The sequence below is a fragment of the Chenopodium album genome, chromosome 4 (genome assembly GCF_948465745.1).
Source record: "Chenopodium album chromosome 4, dcCheAlbu1.1, whole genome shotgun sequence".
NCBI classification, from domain to species: Eukaryota; Viridiplantae; Streptophyta; class Magnoliopsida; order Caryophyllales; family Amaranthaceae; genus Chenopodium; species Chenopodium album.
Window position 1 is genome coordinate 25,358,994 of NC_137837.1, and position 19,378 is coordinate 25,378,371.

General features: G+C 35.7%; 5 protein-coding genes across 6 annotated transcripts; 1 reads left to right on the forward strand and 4 right to left on the reverse strand.

Moving 5' to 3' along the window:
* Positions 1-3,762: 3,762 nt before the first annotated feature.
* Positions 3,763-6,293, forward strand: LOC145626870 (pentatricopeptide repeat-containing protein At4g19191, mitochondrial-like). The gene has a single exon (XM_081679340.1). It carries the CDS (start codon positions 3,796-3,798, stop codon positions 5,776-5,778), a length of 1,983 nt encoding a protein of 660 aa, XP_081535466.1. The 5' UTR covers positions 3,763-3,795; the 3' UTR covers positions 5,779-6,293.
* A 1,759-nt stretch (positions 6,294-8,052) lies between these two features.
* LOC145629059 (zinc finger protein ZOP1-like) lies at positions 8,053-14,526 on the reverse strand. 2 transcript variants are annotated; one of them, XM_081681535.1, is made up of 6 exons: positions 14,410-14,526; positions 12,542-12,621; positions 12,218-12,418; positions 12,003-12,090; positions 8,883-8,978; positions 8,053-8,762 (listed from the first exon to the last, which is right to left on the reverse strand). In XM_081681535.1, the coding sequence occupies exons 2-6, from the start codon at positions 12,548-12,550 to the stop codon at positions 8,428-8,430; spliced, it is 729 nt and encodes a 242-aa protein (XP_081537661.1). In that variant the 5' UTR covers positions 12,551-12,621; positions 14,410-14,526; the 3' UTR covers positions 8,053-8,427. The 2 variants fall into 2 exon arrangements, with proteins under 2 accessions (XP_081537661.1, XP_081537662.1); XM_081681536.1 differs by having other exon boundaries at positions 12,542-12,615; positions 14,410-14,478.
* Positions 14,527-15,085: 559 nt separating this feature from the next.
* On the reverse strand, positions 15,086-15,607 carry LOC145627804 (uncharacterized). The gene has a single exon (XM_081680149.1). The coding sequence runs from the start codon at positions 15,605-15,607 to the stop codon at positions 15,086-15,088; it is 522 nt and encodes a 173-aa protein (XP_081536275.1).
* Positions 15,608-15,840: 233 nt separating this feature from the next.
* Positions 15,841-16,467, reverse strand: LOC145627805 (uncharacterized). Its single transcript, XM_081680150.1, has one exon. The coding sequence runs from the start codon at positions 16,465-16,467 to the stop codon at positions 15,841-15,843; it is 627 nt and encodes a 208-aa protein (XP_081536276.1).
* Positions 16,468-16,947: 480 nt separating this feature from the next.
* LOC145627806 (uncharacterized) lies at positions 16,948-17,904 on the reverse strand. Its single transcript, XM_081680151.1, has 2 exons — positions 17,268-17,904; positions 16,948-17,153 (listed from the first exon to the last, which is right to left on the reverse strand). The coding sequence occupies exons 1-2, from the start codon at positions 17,902-17,904 to the stop codon at positions 16,948-16,950; spliced, it is 843 nt and encodes a 280-aa protein (XP_081536277.1).
* Positions 17,905-19,378: the final 1,474 nt, after the last annotated feature.

Here is a 19,378-nt window from a genome sequence, read left to right on the forward strand (position 1 = left end):
TCGAAACAACAAGGTGGCGTTCCCTAGATTGTGGAGAGTTGTCACAAACAACTGAGGATTGTTTCAAGAGAAGCAATCTTCGATAGTATTCCCTTGGACGTGGAATGTTATCAATGCGGATGAGGATTGTTTCGAGAGAAATAATCTTCGATAGTATTCCCTTGGATGTGGAATATTATCATAGCGGAGGAAGGTCGTTTCAGGCGAAGCAATTTTCCAAATTGGAAGCAGTTACGGGCGTAGCGGTTTTCAAGCGGGGTGGCATTCTCTAGCTTGCAGGAGTTCATCAAAACAATCAGTTACTTTCAGAGACTTATGCTCGACGGTGCAAGATACGTGTTTCTTAACTCTTCTATCTGTTTAACTAATGCTAGTTTTGCAGGTATCGGCGTTACAAGATTGGTTTAGGATCGCAGAACGTTCTGAATCATTCTCCGTCCCTATCGATACTTTGACTTTTGTTTTCGAAACTTGCGTTTCTCCAAACTCAGTCAAAGTGGGGGCTTCTGTAGACACCCATTTGTGTCTCCCCAAAACCAAACCCAGTGATAAGTACCTTTCACGTCGAATCATAATCGAATGAAACGAAAGTGTGGAAAGGTCTAGTGTTGCGGAAAGTTTTATTTCTTTTCTCTTCTCTCTGTTTTTGAAAATTTTATTTTAAGAAAACAGCCAATCCAGTTTGGTTGGTCCATGATATGGGTCCGATAGTAGTTTAGTTGGATGGGGCTTACGAAGACCTTTCCAACGATATATTATAAGCCCAATTCCGATGAATATTGAGGAAATTATGGCCAATTTACTAAACTGGGCCCGGTTTGAGCTTTATGTGCGGCCCAATGACCTAGGGGAGGGCCTAATATGATTTATCATTCCTAATGCAATTAGAAATGGTTTTGGTCTTCTAGAATTTTCTAGAAGGTTCTTTTCATTCCTAATTCAATTAGCATTGATAAGTTGACTTTGTTGACTTTTCAGAGTTTTAATCAAAATCAAATAGCATTTTCGAAGAAATTATATTATTTTATCTTCCACTACGGTAAATCTATCGGATTTTCGAAAACGCGTTAAAATCCAGTTTGGCGTCCAACCCCAGGCATTGGCGCCAGGCGCCAGGCGCTAGCCATTGGTGGCTGGCGCCAGCTAGCCAGGGTTGGCGCCAACCTTGTTTTGCGTGCGTCAGACTCTGTTTTGTTAAATTATCTTTTTGGCTGATTTTCTCTATAAATATCGTATCAAAAACTCCGTTTTCATTCACGAATTGCCTACAATTCTCATCATTCATCATCTTTCATTCACGAATTCTCATCAACAATTAGTTTCAATTAGCTTTCATCAACAATCATTAATTCTTTAGCATTCTTTCATTCATTCAATTCTTTCATACAAAATTCCGTATTCACAAGATCTAGATACACCTAGCCATATTCGAAGTTGCCTTCGCCCTAGACGTGAAAGGTTTTAATTTCTGAGGGTTTGGTCCCAAATCTCTCTTTCAATTATTTAATTTAATTGCTTTGATTATTATTTTCCTTGAAGTTACTAACGTGTGTATTTTGTTATTAGAAAGAGGTACGAAGCATCAAAGTAAGTACTTTAATTGATTTATTGACATTATGATGTAGAAATCATGTTTATATTGTTATTATGATCTTCCTAGTATCATGTCTAGGGTAACTTTAATATCAAGTACGATTAAAAGTATGATGCTTCCTATGTTCTTCCTAATATTTATGATTGTTAGTATCATGTTAGGGTTAAAGATTTGATTTTTATTGCTTAGTGACATGCTAGGGTTTGTTATTAATCTTGTTAGTATCATGCCTAGGATCTTGCTATTATTATGCTTTAATATTAACATGATTATGATTATAATTGTTATAATTTATGATGATTATTATTATTATTATTTTAATGACGATTATTTTATTTATGATTATTTATTGATTATTATTGTGTTGCTTGATTATTTATTCTTTATTGCTTGATCACCTTTTATTGCATGCTTAAAGGGAATTTGGTACTTGTAATCACGCTTAATAAGATAATTAATAATCTTGTTAGGTTAACTTTGATTATAATTCAAGTGATCGCCAATAATAGTTTATTTGTGCATTATTTTCAACCAACATAGATAAACAGGTTTAGGGTTAATCCTATTGATTGTATGTTAATCAGAAAGCGCACATGAATACGATCAGAATAAAGTAGAGGCCTATTATTAGGGCAGGTTCAATCTCTTTTAGGTTGGATTTGTACCTTCATCCCCGAACCCTTATTTGGTTCATGACCTTATGGAGTTGACGATCTCTTGGATCGTTAAGGGATGTAACCTTCACCTCGTGAACGGTTTACAAGTTCCTTAAAAACTTGTTGGCGACTCTTTTGCTCTATCTTCTTCCCTTTTGGACGCCACCGTACTTGAGTGTATGATCACAGTGGGGTTCGAGCTAGTGGGATTTTTAAAGGCTTGAAATTATTTCCTACACTTTTGTAAGAAAAAAGGGTCACTTTTCGTAAAAATGTTCGATGTACAATAAAATTATTGTAAACCGGGGGCATGCAAAAGTTTTTGTTTTTAAAATGCATCACTTTTTATATACTGTATAAAATTTTTAATTTAGATACTTTACCTTTCTTTTTAGTTAATAAATTCACTCTTTCTCTCATCAAAAAATTATCTATAAATTCGAAATTCCTACCTAAATACACTTTTTTTTTTTTTTTTTTTTTTTTTTTTTACAAAAAGCCCAAGGCAGTGTTTCTCATATTGATTAAAATTATTTTATATGATAGGGAAATTATCAATGGTACACCCAATGTTCGGGCTTTTATCAATGGTACACCTACTTAACTTTTGTTTATCAGCGGTACATCCAAGATTTCAAACACTCATCTACAGTAACCCTAACGTTAATCAAACGTTAATTAAACGTTAATTTTGGCTTTTTCGGTTTTTTTAACTTGAAAAACTCCGTTCTTTTTTTCCCTCTTCACTTTCCCTCTTTTATTTAAACTAACCCACCCACCCCCTCTAATTGTATATATTGTTTCCCTTCCTCATTTTTTTCCCTCTTCACTTTTTTCCTTCTTCACTCGAATTTCCCTCTTTACTTTTTTTTTTTTTTTTTGTTATTTTTTTTTCTTGAATCTTAATGGCTTCTTCTGGCAAGGGGTCTTCTAGCAACAGGAATGATAGGGGTTTGTGGTTCAAATAAGTTAATTAGTTAATTGCAATTGTAACCATATTTCAACCATTTAGACAAAAGTTCATATACTACCAAAAACCAAACAATTTTAAGCGAAATTCAAAAATTTAAAGGCGCATATCAACACTTACCTTTAACAGTCAACAATGAAGTGCAGAGTTCCCAGGAATTTTGTTCCAAACGAGAGTCAATTTAGGCACCTCACATAAGCATAAACAGAGGAGAGACTGAGAAGGAAGAAGAAGACGAACGATCTTCTGAATTAGGGTGTTTTTAATTTAGGTAGTTGGAGTTTGGAGGGATAGATTTAATGTATGTGGGGTAGGGGGTAATTTAGTAATTTAATTCTATTTTGATAAAACTAACCTAAAATTAACGTTTGATTCACATTAGGGTTACTGTAGATGAGTGTGGGTAACATTGGGTGTACCAATGATAAACTAAAGTTAAGTAGGTGTACCATTGATAAATGCCCGAACTTTGGGTGTACCATTGATAATTTCCCTATATGATATGTATTTATGGTTATCATTCAGCTCGGCTAATTGCCCATATACCTTCTATATGCCAACAAAAATAATGACAAATGGTAAGACCTTCAATGACCCCATTGCTCAACCAATTTTCAAAGTATCCAACCGTTGGAAATTGGAACTCCCAGATCAGAGAAGCTGTCAACAATGGCTACTCTCACAAAGCCCTTTTACTCTTTCGCCAAATGAAACAAACTGATTCATCCCTAGATAATCTGACCTTTCCCTTTGTTGCTAAAGCTTGTGCAAAGATTTCAGACCTTAAACTATCTCAATCAATTCATGCCCATGTTTTCAAATCACCCTTTTGGTCGGATATTTTTGTTGGTACTGCAGTTATCAATATGTATGTTAAATGTAACGAATTGGATTTTGCACACAAGGTGTTCGAGAAAATGCCTAAAAGAGATGTGACTTTGTGGAATGCAATGCTTCTGGGTTTTGCTCAGTTGGGTTCTGTGGATAGATTTTTAGTACTTTTTAGGGAAATGAGACTGCTGGGGTTTGTCCCTGATTTTATCACTATCATAGGATTGACACAATCTGTTGTTGAGTTGAAGGATGTTAATCTGGTTAAAGGTGTTCATGCATTCGGAATTCGTGTTGGGATGTTGAATGATGTTTCTTTGGTTAATACTTTGATTTCTTGTTATAGTAAATGTGGGGACTTGGTTTCTGCTGAGGGCATGTTTGATGGAATATACTCTGAATCGAGGACAATTGTTTCGTGGAATTCTCTGATTGCTGGACATGCTTTAGTCGGGAATTATTATAATACATTACATTTATACCGGTGCATGTCTAATGATGGACATAAACCTGATATAAGCACATTTCTAAGTCTTTTATCTTCGTGTGTGCTGCCTGATGGTTTATCTCACGGCAAGCTAATTCATTCCCACGTGATTCAGTTTGGTTGCGAGTATGATGTTGCTGTGGCCAACACATTGCTAACAATGTACTCGAAGTGTGGAGATATTGATTCAGCATGGCACTTGTTTCAGTTTATGACATATAAAACATGTATCTCCTGGACCGCAATGATAAGTTGTTATGCAGTGAAAGGATGTTTAGACAAGGCATATTCCTTGTTTTTGGATATGGAAAGGGCAGGTGAAAAACCTGATGTTGTCACTCTTCTATCTTTGCTGTCAAGCTGCGGTCAAACAGGTTCGCTTGAACTTGGCAAATGGCTTGATGATTATGCCTGTTCTAACGGGCTTAGAGGTAATGTTATGGTGTGTAACTCAGTTGTTGACATGTATGCTAAATGTGGACATGTCGATAAAGCTAAAGAAGTATTTTACTCAATTCCTTCAAAAACAGTTGTCTCTTGGACCACAATGATCTCTGGGCTTGCATTAAATGGAGAATTTATAGAGGCTTTGGAGCTTTTCTACAAAATGGTTGAGCTAGGTTTGAAACCAAACCACATAACATTTCTTGCCATTCTACAAGCCTGCATTCACGCAGGTTTCCTGGATAAAGGAATGGAGTATTTTGATCTGATGACCAGAGTATATAATTTAAATCCTGGGTTGGAGCATTACTCCTGCATGGTTGACCTTCTTGGGCGCAAGGGAAAGTTCAAAGAAGCATTAGAGTTCATCAAAAGCATGCCCTATGACCCTGACGCTGCCATATGGGGTGCATTGATCAATGGCTGTAAAATACACCAAAATGTTGAGATTGGTGAGCATGTTGCTTATCATCTATGTCGACTGGAACCTCAAGCTGCTGTTTCCTATGTGGAAATGGCAAATATGTATGCTTCAGCAGGAAAATGGGATGGTGTATCTAAAGTTAGAGAACTAATGAAATGCAACAAAGTGAAGAAATTTCCTGGGCAAAGCCTTATCCAAGTTGGTGGAAAGAATCACATATTTGGTGTGGAAGAAAGATGTCATCCAGAAGGTTCACTAATATATGAAGTCCTAGACGTATTGGCCTTCCAGATGAAAAAACATGAAACTTCTTACCTTTATGAAGACCTTCCTGAACATGAAATATATCTGCAAGATTTTTTGGTAGCTTGATTGTTCGATAAGTATCAGTGCTCTGATGGTACTAGTTTAAGTGCCTGAAGAAACAATTGATTGAGAGTTTTTTGGGAAAGCCGTGGCATGGTGTAACCAGTGCTTTCACAGTTGGAAGCTTGTCTATAGCTATGCTTTCATTGAGCATCTCACACTTTGTTATGTGTTTTAATTTGGAGCTTTAGCCACTTAGCTACCATGTCGGAGATTTGCTGTTACTATACTCTTCTGCTTCTCTGTAAATGCAGGATGTCTGAAAATATATGTACAAACCAAACAGAAAATTGAATTTTGGTAGTACATAAATTGCTTCCGTTTTTATTGAAGCAAGTCTTTTCGATGATCCTTCTTAGTAAGAAGGTGGCCACTTCTTTGAGGGTGATGCAATCTTCAGTTCTGTGTCCAAGGTCATGGTGGAAGTCACATCACCTAGACTAATCCTTTCCTTTTGTTAGCGTACTTTTGTGCAACCACTAGACTAACTATTGCTTCAAGATTGTGATTGAAGGGCATTGATGATTTCATCAATATCAATGTTACCCATATTATTGAATGTACAGGGTGATAATCAGCACCTTCTCCAAATTCTTTCACATTATGAACATTTTGTAACTGATTTGGATGGTTATGTGTCTTAGGCTACCTACAAGTATGTTGCGGAGTGTAACTGTATAAGACATCACGGCATTGTATTTGTGATCACATCACAGCATCACGGCCTTATTAAGTTAGTGATAGGCACCTACCATATCTCTGCTTCTAGTGGTTGTCGCGCTCATATGGGTAGTATTTTCATCATATAGACTTGGTGAGTTGGTGGTTGGTGCTACTAGTATATTGAGTTTTCATGGCACCCTTGTGATGTCCATAATCTTTTTAGGCTTTAGTCTTTACTGGAATTGGTGCTATGGGGCGTTTCTTCAACATATTCAATACGTAGGCATTCTAAACCTTCAACATGGACAACTTTGGAGCAACAATATTTGACTCGACCACTTCAGTGTTCTTTTGTGGCTCAAAATCGTCTTCTGCTTTGTCTTCAAGTCGTAGTGTCATGGACGTTGTAAATTTCGTGGTCTATGTCTCCTTGCCTGCATTTCTAGACTAGCCATGTAGAAGCTTCCTATCTGGTTGCACCTTGGACTCGAGCACTCTTCGCTGAAATTAACTCCTTTTAAAGGCTTTTAATGAAAATCCGCAGCAACCATCAACTTGGCATTGGTTTTCCTTATAGGATGCCCAACTCCTGCTAAGCCTTCTAATAGGACACGTTTTGAACTACTCAATGGTCATGTCATCAGAATTGGATGTAACCATGAATACTGAATAAGGGTCGATTAACACCATTTTGGGTACCAAATTGTCATGCCAAATGTGTCTTGACTTCACTTGGATAAGACGACGTTAAAAAGATGATGATGAGAGTTTAGAACGCAAGCATGTAAATGCGAGAGTAGAGATGAAGAAATGCGATAGAGATGAAGAAATGGTGACAAAAAAACATATAAGGGAGGATGACAAAAATAGTTGCGAGTTAAACGATGCTTGCTTTATCCTATAACTTGAAAAATAGTTGCGACTTAAACGATGCTTGCTTTATCCTATTTTTCAAGTTATAGGATAAAGCAAGCAGGAGTTGTATTGCAGTTAGTGCTGTAGATCTGCAACAATATTCAACAATGTTTACCGCCATCAAACCACAAACGATATCAGCTGGGTTCTCCAATTCAATGCATCAGGGTTAGACATCCTCTTATCACAAGCGAGATCATCTCCCTCGATTTCCAGTTTATTAGAATATGCAAAGATAGCCTCACCTGAGCAAGAGTAGAATAATAGCACACTTTGGAGCCTCATATCAGCCTCCCAATGATTTGAATCCAAATTGTGCAAATCAGATCAGCACCTAAAACTGATTCTGTTTCATGCATTTCAGATTTTCAGACATAATGACTATGTGCTTGTTAGTTGTGATGAGTCTGATGAGTAAAGTTAGCAATTAAATCAATCAAAAATGCAAATTTAACATTTTCTAGATCTACAGCACTAACTGCAATACAACTCCTGCTTGCTTTATCCTATAACTTGAAAAATAGGTGCTTCTAGATAATTACGCATCACAAAAAGAAGAACGTTTTCAAATACAATAGACTTAATTGAGGAGCCTCTGGCCAATTGACTGTCTGCTACCTATAACCACGGTATAAATCAGCTGCAAGCATGGGATATTTTTCATTTTGCATTGTAAAATAACAAAGGACACTGCACACTACATGCCACAATCACAAATAATTACTCCATACATTACAAGCGTTCATTCTTCGCAGTATATTCTGTGATAAAGGCACTGCATACTTCAGTAGATGATTGATGAATATTACAACTGGGTCGTTTACTCTATTCGCAAAGCAAATCTAACCAAGCAAGGGAATAAAAACTTCAAGTAAGCATCCAGCCATATATCAACAAATGCAATCAATGTATAGATGATGGGATTCTCAAGGTAAGTGTTGAACTCGAGAAAATGAAGAGAAGGCAATGGTACAATTACCTTTAGCCATCTAAAAATAGACCACACCTTAAGCCATCTAAAACAGAGCTCTTCTTCTAAACATGAGGAAAGCAATTGCTACAGCTATTGTGTGAATATCAATGACCATAAAGTCCAAGCATATTCTTTTCTCTATCTTCCACCCTCTTCCGAGCTGCCTCCCTTGCTCTAAGTGCAGCTGCTTCTTCAGCAGATACGGCCTTTGGCTTTTCAGGTCGCTTCCTCTTTCCAACAGCAAGTGATGACTGAGCACCTTTTACTGATCTTGTAGGATTTATAGACCCTGAAACAACAGGCCCGGGTGCACCCTCTTTCTTTTCAACAGGTTGACCTGATGTAGAAGCAGCCAAAGGCTTTTTCAAGGGCACCTTTTGTTTAGTACCAGCAGATTTCTTAGCAGCTGCAAATGCCTCTTCTTGTGTAACCCAATTACCTGGTTATTACAAATTACAAAAGAAAAAGATAACAATTAGATCAAAGGTATTAAGAGCTGTGGCAAAAGGAAATGGAAATGCAATAAAACTCAAAACCAACAATTCGTTCAACTCTTTACCTAGGTCATCACTGTAGTAGAAACCAGACTTTGGATCATACTGAATGCCAGTATGTTGATCATAATAGTACCCTGTAGCGCTGTTGTATTCCCAAGCTGCCATCAAATCAAAGAATATTATTGAAAGAGGAACAGGATATATTTAAGCAATGCATCAGATATGGTAACAATGACAGAACCTTCCAGAGCAAGCATATATAAAAAATATTTAATGCTGTATAAAGGACAAAGTAACAAAAATTAGAAGGTTAGGGAAATTAAAGTTGATGTGTTGTGAATCACTTTTTTTTTTTTTTTTTTTTTTTTTTTTTTTTTTTTTGTGGTTCAAAGAAAAAAGAAAGTCTTGGTGGTATTTGTTAAGCATTATTAGCCCTGCAACCTAGTACATTAGGGGTTGTGACATATATATATATATATATATATATATATATATATATATATATATATATATATATATATATATATATTTTGACAAGAAGAAAAATGGATTTCATTAATAAAATACAGCCAAACGACACTTACATATAATAACTAAGAAATCAATTTTTTTTTTTTTGGGTGTTTAGAGAGCCACAAGGGCGGGGTCGGGAGGAAAGCTCTAACCACTTGAGCTATCCCTCACTCTCTAAGAAATCAAAAAATATCAACACAAGTACGCACTTTAAAACTAAATACATCATAGATTTGATTGACAATCGCCTTTTTAAAAATTTCATCTTAAGTAATACAATCTCTAAGTTCGCACTTATTCGGCTTGTAGAGATTATGAAACCCTAGATCTTCAACTCTCGCCATAGAAACATTTAAAAAAATAAAATAAAATAAAAAATAAATAAAATAAAAAAAAAAAAACTCAAGAGAGAAAATCATCATCTCAAGGATGAGATCTATTTATTGAAAGCAATTTAAAGGTTTTTAGGGTTTACCACCAGTAAGAACACCATTGGAGGCCCTACAAAGATTCACAACTGATACAAAGAGGAAAAGAGATGGTAGAGACGGAAAGAAAAGGGAGAGGAGAGAAGAAAAACCTTAAAAAAAAAATTGAAAAACATAGCAATGGAGGCTAGGAAAAACCCTCCTAAGGGAAAACCCTAGAGGGAACAAAAAAACAAAAAAAAAAAACTCTCGGGGGTTGCGACATAATTAATTCCTGACAGTAATAACATAACACATTCCCAAAGAAAATAAGTAAGCAAATCATTTCAGAACATGTCTGAGAAGATGTATCCTGGGACTCACAAACGAATACCTGCTTATTTTCAGCCCCTCTTTTAAATTGGGATGATGACAGGAGAATTGCATTAAGCCCGAGTTAGCAAGCCTATCACTAATACTATTCCTAGAAGAAAACAAAGGAATCTGCAATAGTTGATCATGGGATGTGCAATCCTCCTTCATCCTACATAAAGAACTAGTTAGCAGAAGTTTAAATTAGGCAGAAAGAATAATCATTTATATTAATTCATGACATTCATCCAACAGTTTCCTTCAAAACAAAAAACCTAATATTCAGATAGTTAACAGGTTGGCTTAATCCAGAAAATATGTATGGATACCCTCAAATCCATTCAAAATTACAATTCTCTTCACTAACTAATCTCAAACATCACAATAAATTTCTTAGGGTGCGTCCTAATAACCAAATTTCCACTTGTCTCGTAACTTAATTTAGCTGCATATTGAATTTGAGAGCCTTTATAAACCCATATTAGAAATCTAAACTAATCTGAAATTATTAATCTTTACCTAAACTTGTTTTCTTCCAAAAACAAGCAGAAATCAGGTACACTTATAAAGACCTTAACAGAAGGGTTTCAATATAAATTAAAGAAATTTCTCCCTCCATTCTAGATTAGATTTTACACTTCCCTTTTTCATTTGTCTCAAATTAAATTTTACACTTACTTTTAGGAAAGTTCCCACTATTATTTTATTACATCCCTCTTTCCACAACTTATAAGTTAGGGCTTATTCTCTCTCAAATTTAATACAAAATTCCCTAACATTTTCTATCTCATCTATTATTTTACTCCCTTTATCCCTAAAAGAACGTCCCTTTTGGCCTAATTTTAGTCCCAAAATGTTCATCCCATTTGCATTAAAATACCCCCCATTTTGCAATAATATTTGTGTAAAATTAGATTTCCAATGTAAATTTTGCTTTTTTTCATTAACTTTTAGTACTTTTTCTCTCTACTTTTTTACAAACCCTATGTAAATTTACCTTTTCAATGTACTTTTATTAGCTTCCCCATACACTTTGTACTTCCCACTTAAGTTTCTTAATACCTGTGAAAAATGCCCAAAAGGGTCGTTCTTTTAGGGACGGGGGGAGTAAATAAACTAACACCAAACTATCTCCTTTCATATCTACTTCAACAAAAATGACAACTAATAACCAAACAACTTATCATCTAAAACTATGCGGTAAATAAGTGTAAAAACTAGTCTGGGACGGATGAAGTAATAACAAACTCAGTGTTGCAGCTTGCAGGCAAGTTTCTTTAAGAGTTAAGTATAGCCTTAAAGATATGTTATTAAGACTTAAGAGCCTTAAGCCACAAGGTTGTGAATGGTCAGCCTATCTCGCATCCTCTCTACCCAAACAAGAAACAGTTTTAAGAAAAGAATCTAAACTATTCATTCTTCATTCTTCTTCAATCAATATTGATGATGTGTATAACCTTTGTTCAGAACTCTTTTAAAGAAGAGAGATTAATTTCTTGTCCTGTCCACCTAATAAAGAAGATAATGATTTCAAACAGCACAAAGTGTAACTGTCCATGATTCAAATTGCAGACTAGTGAACGGATTCAACAGTATGACATGGCCTATAGCAGTAAGGATCACTATTCTATCAAGGGCTAGAGTGACAAACTACTGCCATGGCTACCCCACCCCACCCCCCTAAATAAATAAAGAAATCACACACTAACAAATTTGGGCTGGCAAATCTTACCTAAGCAGTTTGTGATGACAAGCAAGAGGAATAGAGGATGCACTAAGGGTCATCCATACCTTTTTCAAGAACACAAACACAAAGGAATACAAAGTATAAAAAGCAAGAAAGAAAAAGCCATCATAATGTTGTGAGTTGCCACTTGCCAAGAGCAGTACCTGTGTCACGAGCAAGAAAATCAGCAGGGGCTTGTGATTGCTTGCTCTCTTGAGATGCTATATCTTTCTGATAACTGCGTGTAGCTTTCTGTCAAAGACATGCAGGAAGAACAATAATTTAGATAAAGAGAGAGAAAGAGATATTAGATGCAATCGCCAAACAACAGAAAGTGGGCAATAATGTAGTGCAGTAGTGTTAGTGCATAGATCATTACAGCTTCAATTTGCTGCAATGTACGAGCATCTTCCTTTTCTTGCTTCTCCTTAGCAGCCTTTTCTTTGCGCATATCAACAAGACGCTTGGACACACTATCCTTATGACGCTGCCCCATTTCATGATTTCTAATCGTTGATGGATTATTTGTTATAAATATTTTGCAAAAGTCACACCAATGCTTGCCCTGGCTCACCCAATACTGTCAATGATCCCATAAGAAGCTTCAGAATAAAGAACCAAAGGTGGTCGAGTAGCACAAAAGCAAAGATTTCAAAGGACAGTACAGAAATAATTTATAAGCATAAGCAAGAATATAAGATACCTCCGTCATTGCTACTGTGATCTAGATTGTCCTATATACTCAATCTTCAAGCTGAGAGCCGTTTATTTCTCAATCTGTAGCTAAAAATCCAATACAAGCCATTTGTTACCAAAATATGATAATTGTAAAACTAGAAAAATGAAATTATCACCTCCATTTCATATTATGCGCAACATTTACTTATGTGCAACAGATTAAGTTGTCATTTCTCTCTATCTCTCTCATCACATGCACCACTACCTTTTTCTCTCCGTGCAACACTCCCAAAAACCTTTTGCCTACGGTGCAAACTCATTTGTTGCACATAATGTGAAACAGAGGTATATAAATTACTAAATTAAAGGGGCAAAAAGGCACTTAATTACTGTCGAATGGATTAAACAAACAAAAAAAATTAAATAAATAAAAATAAAATAAAACCTAGTCCAATAAACTTTTTAACTTCTCCTATGCCTCAAGCCTTAACAATGTACTCTCACTAAGATGAGAAGCATAGCCAACTTGATTAAAACCAGAGTTCAACAAGTTCGAGTTTGAGCTTCACAAGGGTGCTTAGCTCAAGTTCACCAAAGGTTTACAGTCCCTTAGCCAAGGCAGAAGGGCAGCACCCTGACCAATGTATAAAACAGCTCAAGGCGCACTGAAGCGAGAGGGGATCTGCTGTGCCTAGGTACGCCTCAGTGAGCCTCTTAGTTAAATAATTTTGGCTGAAGTTTGCCTCATGTGCGCCTCGGGTGCTTTTTGTGCGCCTAACCCAAAACGCCTCGTCGAGACCTAATTAAGCGTTCACCCCTGATCGCCTTGCGCCTCAGCACCTTAGGCGTGCGCGCTTTTTCAAACACTAAGCCCGATCGAGAGAGAAAAGGTCCTTCCTTCCAAACATTCACGACCCATTGGTACCTGGTTATAAACCATGGTAATGGGAATAAAATTGTGTGTAAATGTGGAACAAAAATCAATGTTCACTCCCATGATCACTCAAGATGACCTCCAAATTGTCTATTTTCTTCCTAAATACTCATTCCACCTAATACCACCTCTCAAACGGTAATGGATGGAATCATGGAAATGGATAAATAAGAAGAAAACAGAAGTTTGAGGGGTGAGTTGTGCACCTAAGAAGTTTATAAATTGTATTTTATACTAAATTAAACTAAAAATCATTCCCATTTACCACATTTTATTACAAGCTACCAAATGGGTCATTGGGCCATGAAGGGTTATATAAATTAAAGCCTGCAACACATTAGCAACTAAATTTGACTCAATTATCGAATTAGGCTCAATTGCAAAGTGACTATTAAATGGAGATGAAGGGCACTATGGAATTAAAGATTCCAAGGTTTGATTGTGGTGCAAAGTGTATCACACCATCAAAATTACCAGATGGTATGGCGTATAATGTAAGCTAAATAAACTACATATATAGTTTTCTACTCCTTTTACTAACTCCAGCAACTACCAAGAAATAAAATACCATTTAGGCAAACCACCTAAATTGAAGAATCACCCAATACACATGGTTTCAAATTCAATATAAATTTTGCTTAATTTGATAAAAATCATTTTAATCTTTACTTAATTAAGTACAATTCGAATAAATAAATTAAGTGTGATTCGAATGACTTCACATCATTTGGACATAATTATTGCCCTAAAACATCATAATTTCTTCGACTTGAATCGAATCGACCAAAAAAAAATCAATTAAAAACTTCTTCTACATATATTATACAGAGGTTGAACAACAATATCATCGGAAACCTTGATTTCACATAAACAATAAGAAGAATCCCTAAGGTTATTGGTTGGAGAGTGAATATGTAAACCAAAAACTAACGAAACAAAGCTTAGACAGTGGCGCTCACCAGGAGGAAATTAGGTGGTGCGGTGGTAGGCACGGCCGTGCGTTGGAGTTCGGCGTTGAGTCTTGTGAAAGTGAATTCAGCGCAGGTGTGAATAATTTTAGCCACGTTAGAATACTGTATATGAAATTTTGAATTTTTTTTTTTTAAAATAAAAAAAATAAAAATAAAAAAGGGGTTAAGAGCATTGCCACTAATGGGCATTTTTCTTGTTGCCCAATCTCTCTCTAACCACTTTCTCACTCCTCCTCTCCATGGGCATTTTCTTGGTCATTTTTATTCTACACCAATGGTCAAAAATTATAATCCCCACCATTCTCTCTCCTATTTTTAACCCTATACCCCACCAATATTTATCTCTCCTACACATCATTAAATTTGTAATTTAGTATTTCTTAATTTTATTGTTAACAAAATTTTGTATTGATTAAATTATTTATGAGTAGTACAATATTAATTATTTTTAATATTAATTTATGCAAAATGTATTTTTAATATTTATTCTTAACTAAATTTTTTTATTGATTAAATTATTTATGAGTACAATATTAATTATTTGTGTCATTATTTTATGCGAAATTTCATTTTTCATTAGTACAACATTAACGATTACAACATTGGAACATAATGATCGTACACCAATCATACAAACCAAATAAATTAACGATTACAAAACTATTTATTCATTACGACCGTATTTTTGCCAAATATGCTCAACTAAATCATCTTTCAAAGAAAAATGGGTTTGGCTATCACGCAGGGTAATTCTTCTTTGAATATACGCGTCAAAATCAACGTTTGGTGGTCGGCCAACGTCAAATTCGAAAGGCTCGTTGTTATTCACTGTGGCACTTGTACTCGGACCGGACCTTGCTCTATGAAGCTGAGGGCGATCTTCTTCATAATACCTTCTCAAAACTTCGGCACGAGTGTAATTGTGTCGTTCATCCTCGACAATCATGTTGTGCATAATGATACAAGCTTTCATTATGTCGCTCAAAATGTCTTCGTCGAAAGCAAGTGAGGGTTGTCGTAATATGGCAAACCTAGCCTGTAGAACTCCAAACGCACGTTCAACGTCTTTCCGAGCTGCAGCTTGTTTATCTGCAAATAACTTGTCCTTCTGGAGTTGAGGATATGTGATACCTTGTATAAATGTTGCCCAGTTCGGATATATACCATCTGTTAAGTAGTATCCCATGTTGTACTCATGGCCGTTTACCATAAAACTAATTGGTGGTGCCCGACCTTTCAAAACATCGTCAAACACCGGAGAGCGGTATAGGACGTTAAGATCATTACAAGAGCCGGGTATTCCAAAAAATGCATGCCAAATCCATAATCTTGATCCGCAACAGCTTCGAGGATAAGGGTTGCATTCTTGCTACGACCTGCGTATTGTGCTTTCCAAGCCATAGGACAGTTCTTCCACTCTCAGTGCATGCAGTCGGTGCTACCGATCATGCCCGGGAATCCACGCATTTCATTTTGGTGAAGGATTCTCCTTAAATCTTCATCTGTTGGACTTCTTAAGTACTCGGCCTCAAAATGCTTGATCACCCCTTGAGTAAAATGTTGCATTGATTTTCTAGATGTTGTTTGACCCATGCGTATGTATTCATCTACGGCATCCGGAGCAACACCGTACGCTAACATTCTTATTGCAGCGGTGCATTTCTGCAGAGGTAATAAGCCAAGCCTACCAGCTGCATTCCTACGCTGCTGGAAGAACGGATCGCCCTCAACCACTTTATTCATAATCCGACAGAATAAAGGTTTGTGCATTCGAAATCGACGACGAAACTGATTTTCGGAATACACAGGATTTATTGCAAAGTAATCATTGTACAATTGCAAATGCCCTTTCTCCCTTTCTCTATCTCCCCTATGCTGCGGGACTGTTTCATCTTCATTTACAATTTCGATCTCGGATGGAGGTGGTTGAGGAAGCATTATGTTAGGTAAGTGATTTGTGACAAATTCGTCAACTAGATTATCAAATTCCGCATATTGATCTGAATCAGAAGAATTTGAGCTTGAGGTTGAGCTTATGGAAAACATTTTCTGTGTTTGGTTTTTGAATGTTTTGGTGTTGTGGATCAATTTATGGATTTCACACCTTTAAATAGGAAATGTTATCAGTGCATGTCCTTCAACTGAGTGTGAACTGACTACTCAATGTATAGTAAAAACAAAATACATGACTACTCAATTCTTAATAATCAATACCAATGCTTGTCATACAGTTGAAGTTATGTAAGAAATGACTACTCAATGCTTGTATAAAACAAAAACTACAATTGGACTTGACTACTTTTTGGAATTTGACAGTTCAATGGTTGATAAAACCAACCACTTGACTCATAATTGTATAAGACAAAATCTACACACACTAGCTAGTACTCCACTCATAATTGAACAAAATATATGAAAATGTAATATAATTTGATTAATTTTTAGAACATAATTAATAATAAAAATTAATTCATTGCAACATAAAATAAACAAAATACTTGAAATCATAATGCATAATAAACTACTCTACTTTCCACCATACACTTCTTGAATTAGTTCCTCCTTCCACGCTTCTTCAGCTGGTGTAAGTGGCGTCGTTTTTGACATAATTGCTTGCAACATATCAAATTTCATCTTCTTCTCTTGTAATTCAACCTGTTTGTTTTTCCTCTTTTCCTTTTCCCTTTCAAGCTCCAACCTTTGCTGCCGTAAATTTGCCTCAAAGCTTCTAACTTCAGTACAAGCCTATATCTGTTCACCAATACTTAAAATTGCACTATCATGAGAAATAGCTTTTCCCTTACGCTTAGCCTTTGCTTTTTTTACCCCGTCGGGTCTGGGTATACCTCCTGATGAAAACCCACCAACGGGAACATCTCCTTCAGCTTCACTGTCAGTTCTCGATCTCTTTCCACTTCCACTGCTATCCTCGGTGTCCCCTTCCGGACGCAGTTGACAATCTTGTCGTTCCTTTAGTGACAATGCCCATCTGAGTTTCGGCCTCCACTTTGGGTCATTCTTTATCATTTCCCAAGCGTGGGGAAAAACAAAATTGTGTGGTGGTTTGGCTGATATATGGAACAACTTCGAGGCCTTTTGAATTCGATCAACTTCGTTGAATCCACTTCCAGTTAACGGACCCGCTTCATCATAACAACTTGTCCATAACAGTACATCTGCCGCCATCCTTCTCCAACGGTTCTCCAAACTCTTCGCATTTCTGGGTGGTAGTATTTCTGGCTTCTTAGCTTGAACCATGTCGTACGCCGCAGATATTTGTCGCCAAAGTTCAGCTGCTTTCATGCCCGTACCCACTATCGCATTTCCACTGTATTTTAAATATAGCCCAATAAGAGCTTCATCTTCTGCGACTGACCAAATACGACTAGCTTTAGCGAGGTTGTTGGTTGGAACCCACCCGCATTCTTTGAGTCGACGGAGGGTATTGAGGTGTCTCAGGCACATTTTCTTCTTGGCTATCATCGTACTGAGAGTTACTTCCTTGGTAGACAGGAGGTGATTGCTCGTAATCAGTGTTTTCAGTTGGAATTTGTGGAGGTATTTCAAGTTGTGGAGGTATTTGTTGTTGTGGAGGATTTTGCATAGAGGTGTTGCTCAATCTTTGTAGGAAAAGTTGAAATTGAGGTTGATTCATGAAATTCTCATCTAAATCATTACAATTTTGAGAAAGTATTGAGTAAAAGGGGTTATTGGGATCCATATCTATTTTTTTTGATTAATTTAAAAAACTAACACAATAATAACAATAATAATAATAACTATTATAAAAATAATAATAATAATAATAATATTAATAACAAAAATAATAACGAACAACAATAATAATATTAATAAGCTAAAATAATAACAATAATAATTATACTTCCAATAATAATAATAATAATAATAATAATAATAATAATTATAATAATAATAATATTTATTTTAATAATAATAATAATAATAATAATAATAATAATAATAATAATAATAATAATAATAATAATAATAATAATAATAATACTAATATTAAAAGGATGACTAATTATGAGGGAGAAATTGAGAGAAAATTTAAATACAACAAATTTATGTGAATTTTGGAAATATGAAAATATAGGCAAAATGGGTCTCTATTTGTAGAGAATTTTTTTTTCTAGCCGTTGGTAAATTTTTTTTTTTTTTTTGAATTTTATAAGCACAAAATACCCGTTACAAAATTGTTACCGTTGCAATAATCAGGAATTTCCTGATTGGTCCAACTCACCTGACAAGACGCGTGTCAGCGCCTGATTGGGCGTGCTGACGCGCCTGTCAGGGCTGCAAATATAATTTTTTTTTGCTTTTCCTACCCTCAAAACGCAGCGTTTTGAGGTGAAGCAAAGCACACGCTTCCTCAAAACGCTGCGTTTTGAGGTAAGCTGAGCAAAAAAAAATTAAAATGCAGCTATGCATGTGGGGCCCAGTTCTTCTTGGTCAGATTTTAATTTTGCCCAAACTTTGATCAAAAATTGATTTGCCCATGGGCATTTTTAATTTAGACCATTGATGGGGAGTTATTTTTTTTTATTAAACCCCAAAAACTACCCATGGGCATTTTTCTCCCCATTGGTGGCAATGCTCTAATATTATACATAGCTCTTATGGCTATATATAAGTGAAAATTTTAAGGTACAGGCGACTGTACCATGCTTGGTACAGACAAAAAACGCGGAATGAACATGCATATGTTTTGTAAAGAACATACAACTGTTTTATAAATGACATATAGTTGTTTTGTAAAGAACATCCAGTTTTATGTTTTTTTTTTTTGTTAAATCTAAAGAACATCTGTAATATTAATAAAGAACATCATAATATTATGTAATGAACATTATTTATATATACCCACTACAATTTGGAGACAAAATTCAAAGAACGTTTAACAATAAGCAATGAGCATTATGTCACAAATAAAAGC

Bases quoted from the DNA above. Each gene is read 5' to 3' on its own strand.
- LOC145626870 (XM_081679340.1), top strand. From the start codon at position 3,796: ATGGTAAGACCTTCAATGACCCCATTGCTCAACCAATTTTCAAAGTAT.
- LOC145629059 (XM_081681535.1), bottom strand. The intron at 8,979-12,002 runs GTACTGCTCTTG...ATTTGATGGCAG, and splicing joins TTTTCTTGCTCGTGACACAG to CTTGGGAATACAACAGCGCT. The intron at 8,763-8,882 runs GTAAAGAGTTGA...TGTAATAACCAG, and splicing joins CTACTACAGTGATGACCTAG to GTAATTGGGTTACACAAGAA.
- LOC145627804 (XM_081680149.1), bottom strand. From the start codon at position 15,607: ATGGGATACTACTTAACAGATGGTATATATCCGAACTGGGCAACATTT.
- LOC145627805 (XM_081680150.1), bottom strand. From the start codon at position 16,467: ATGTTTTCCATAAGCTCAACCTCAAGCTCAAATTCTTCTGATTCAGAT.
- LOC145627806 (XM_081680151.1), bottom strand. From the start codon at position 17,904: ATGATAGCCAAGAAGAAAATGTGCCTGAGACACCTCAATACCCTCCGT. The intron at 17,154-17,267 runs GTATACCCAGAC...CTTGTACTGAAG, and splicing joins TGGTGGGTTTTCATCAGGAG to TTAGAAGCTTTGAGGCAAAT.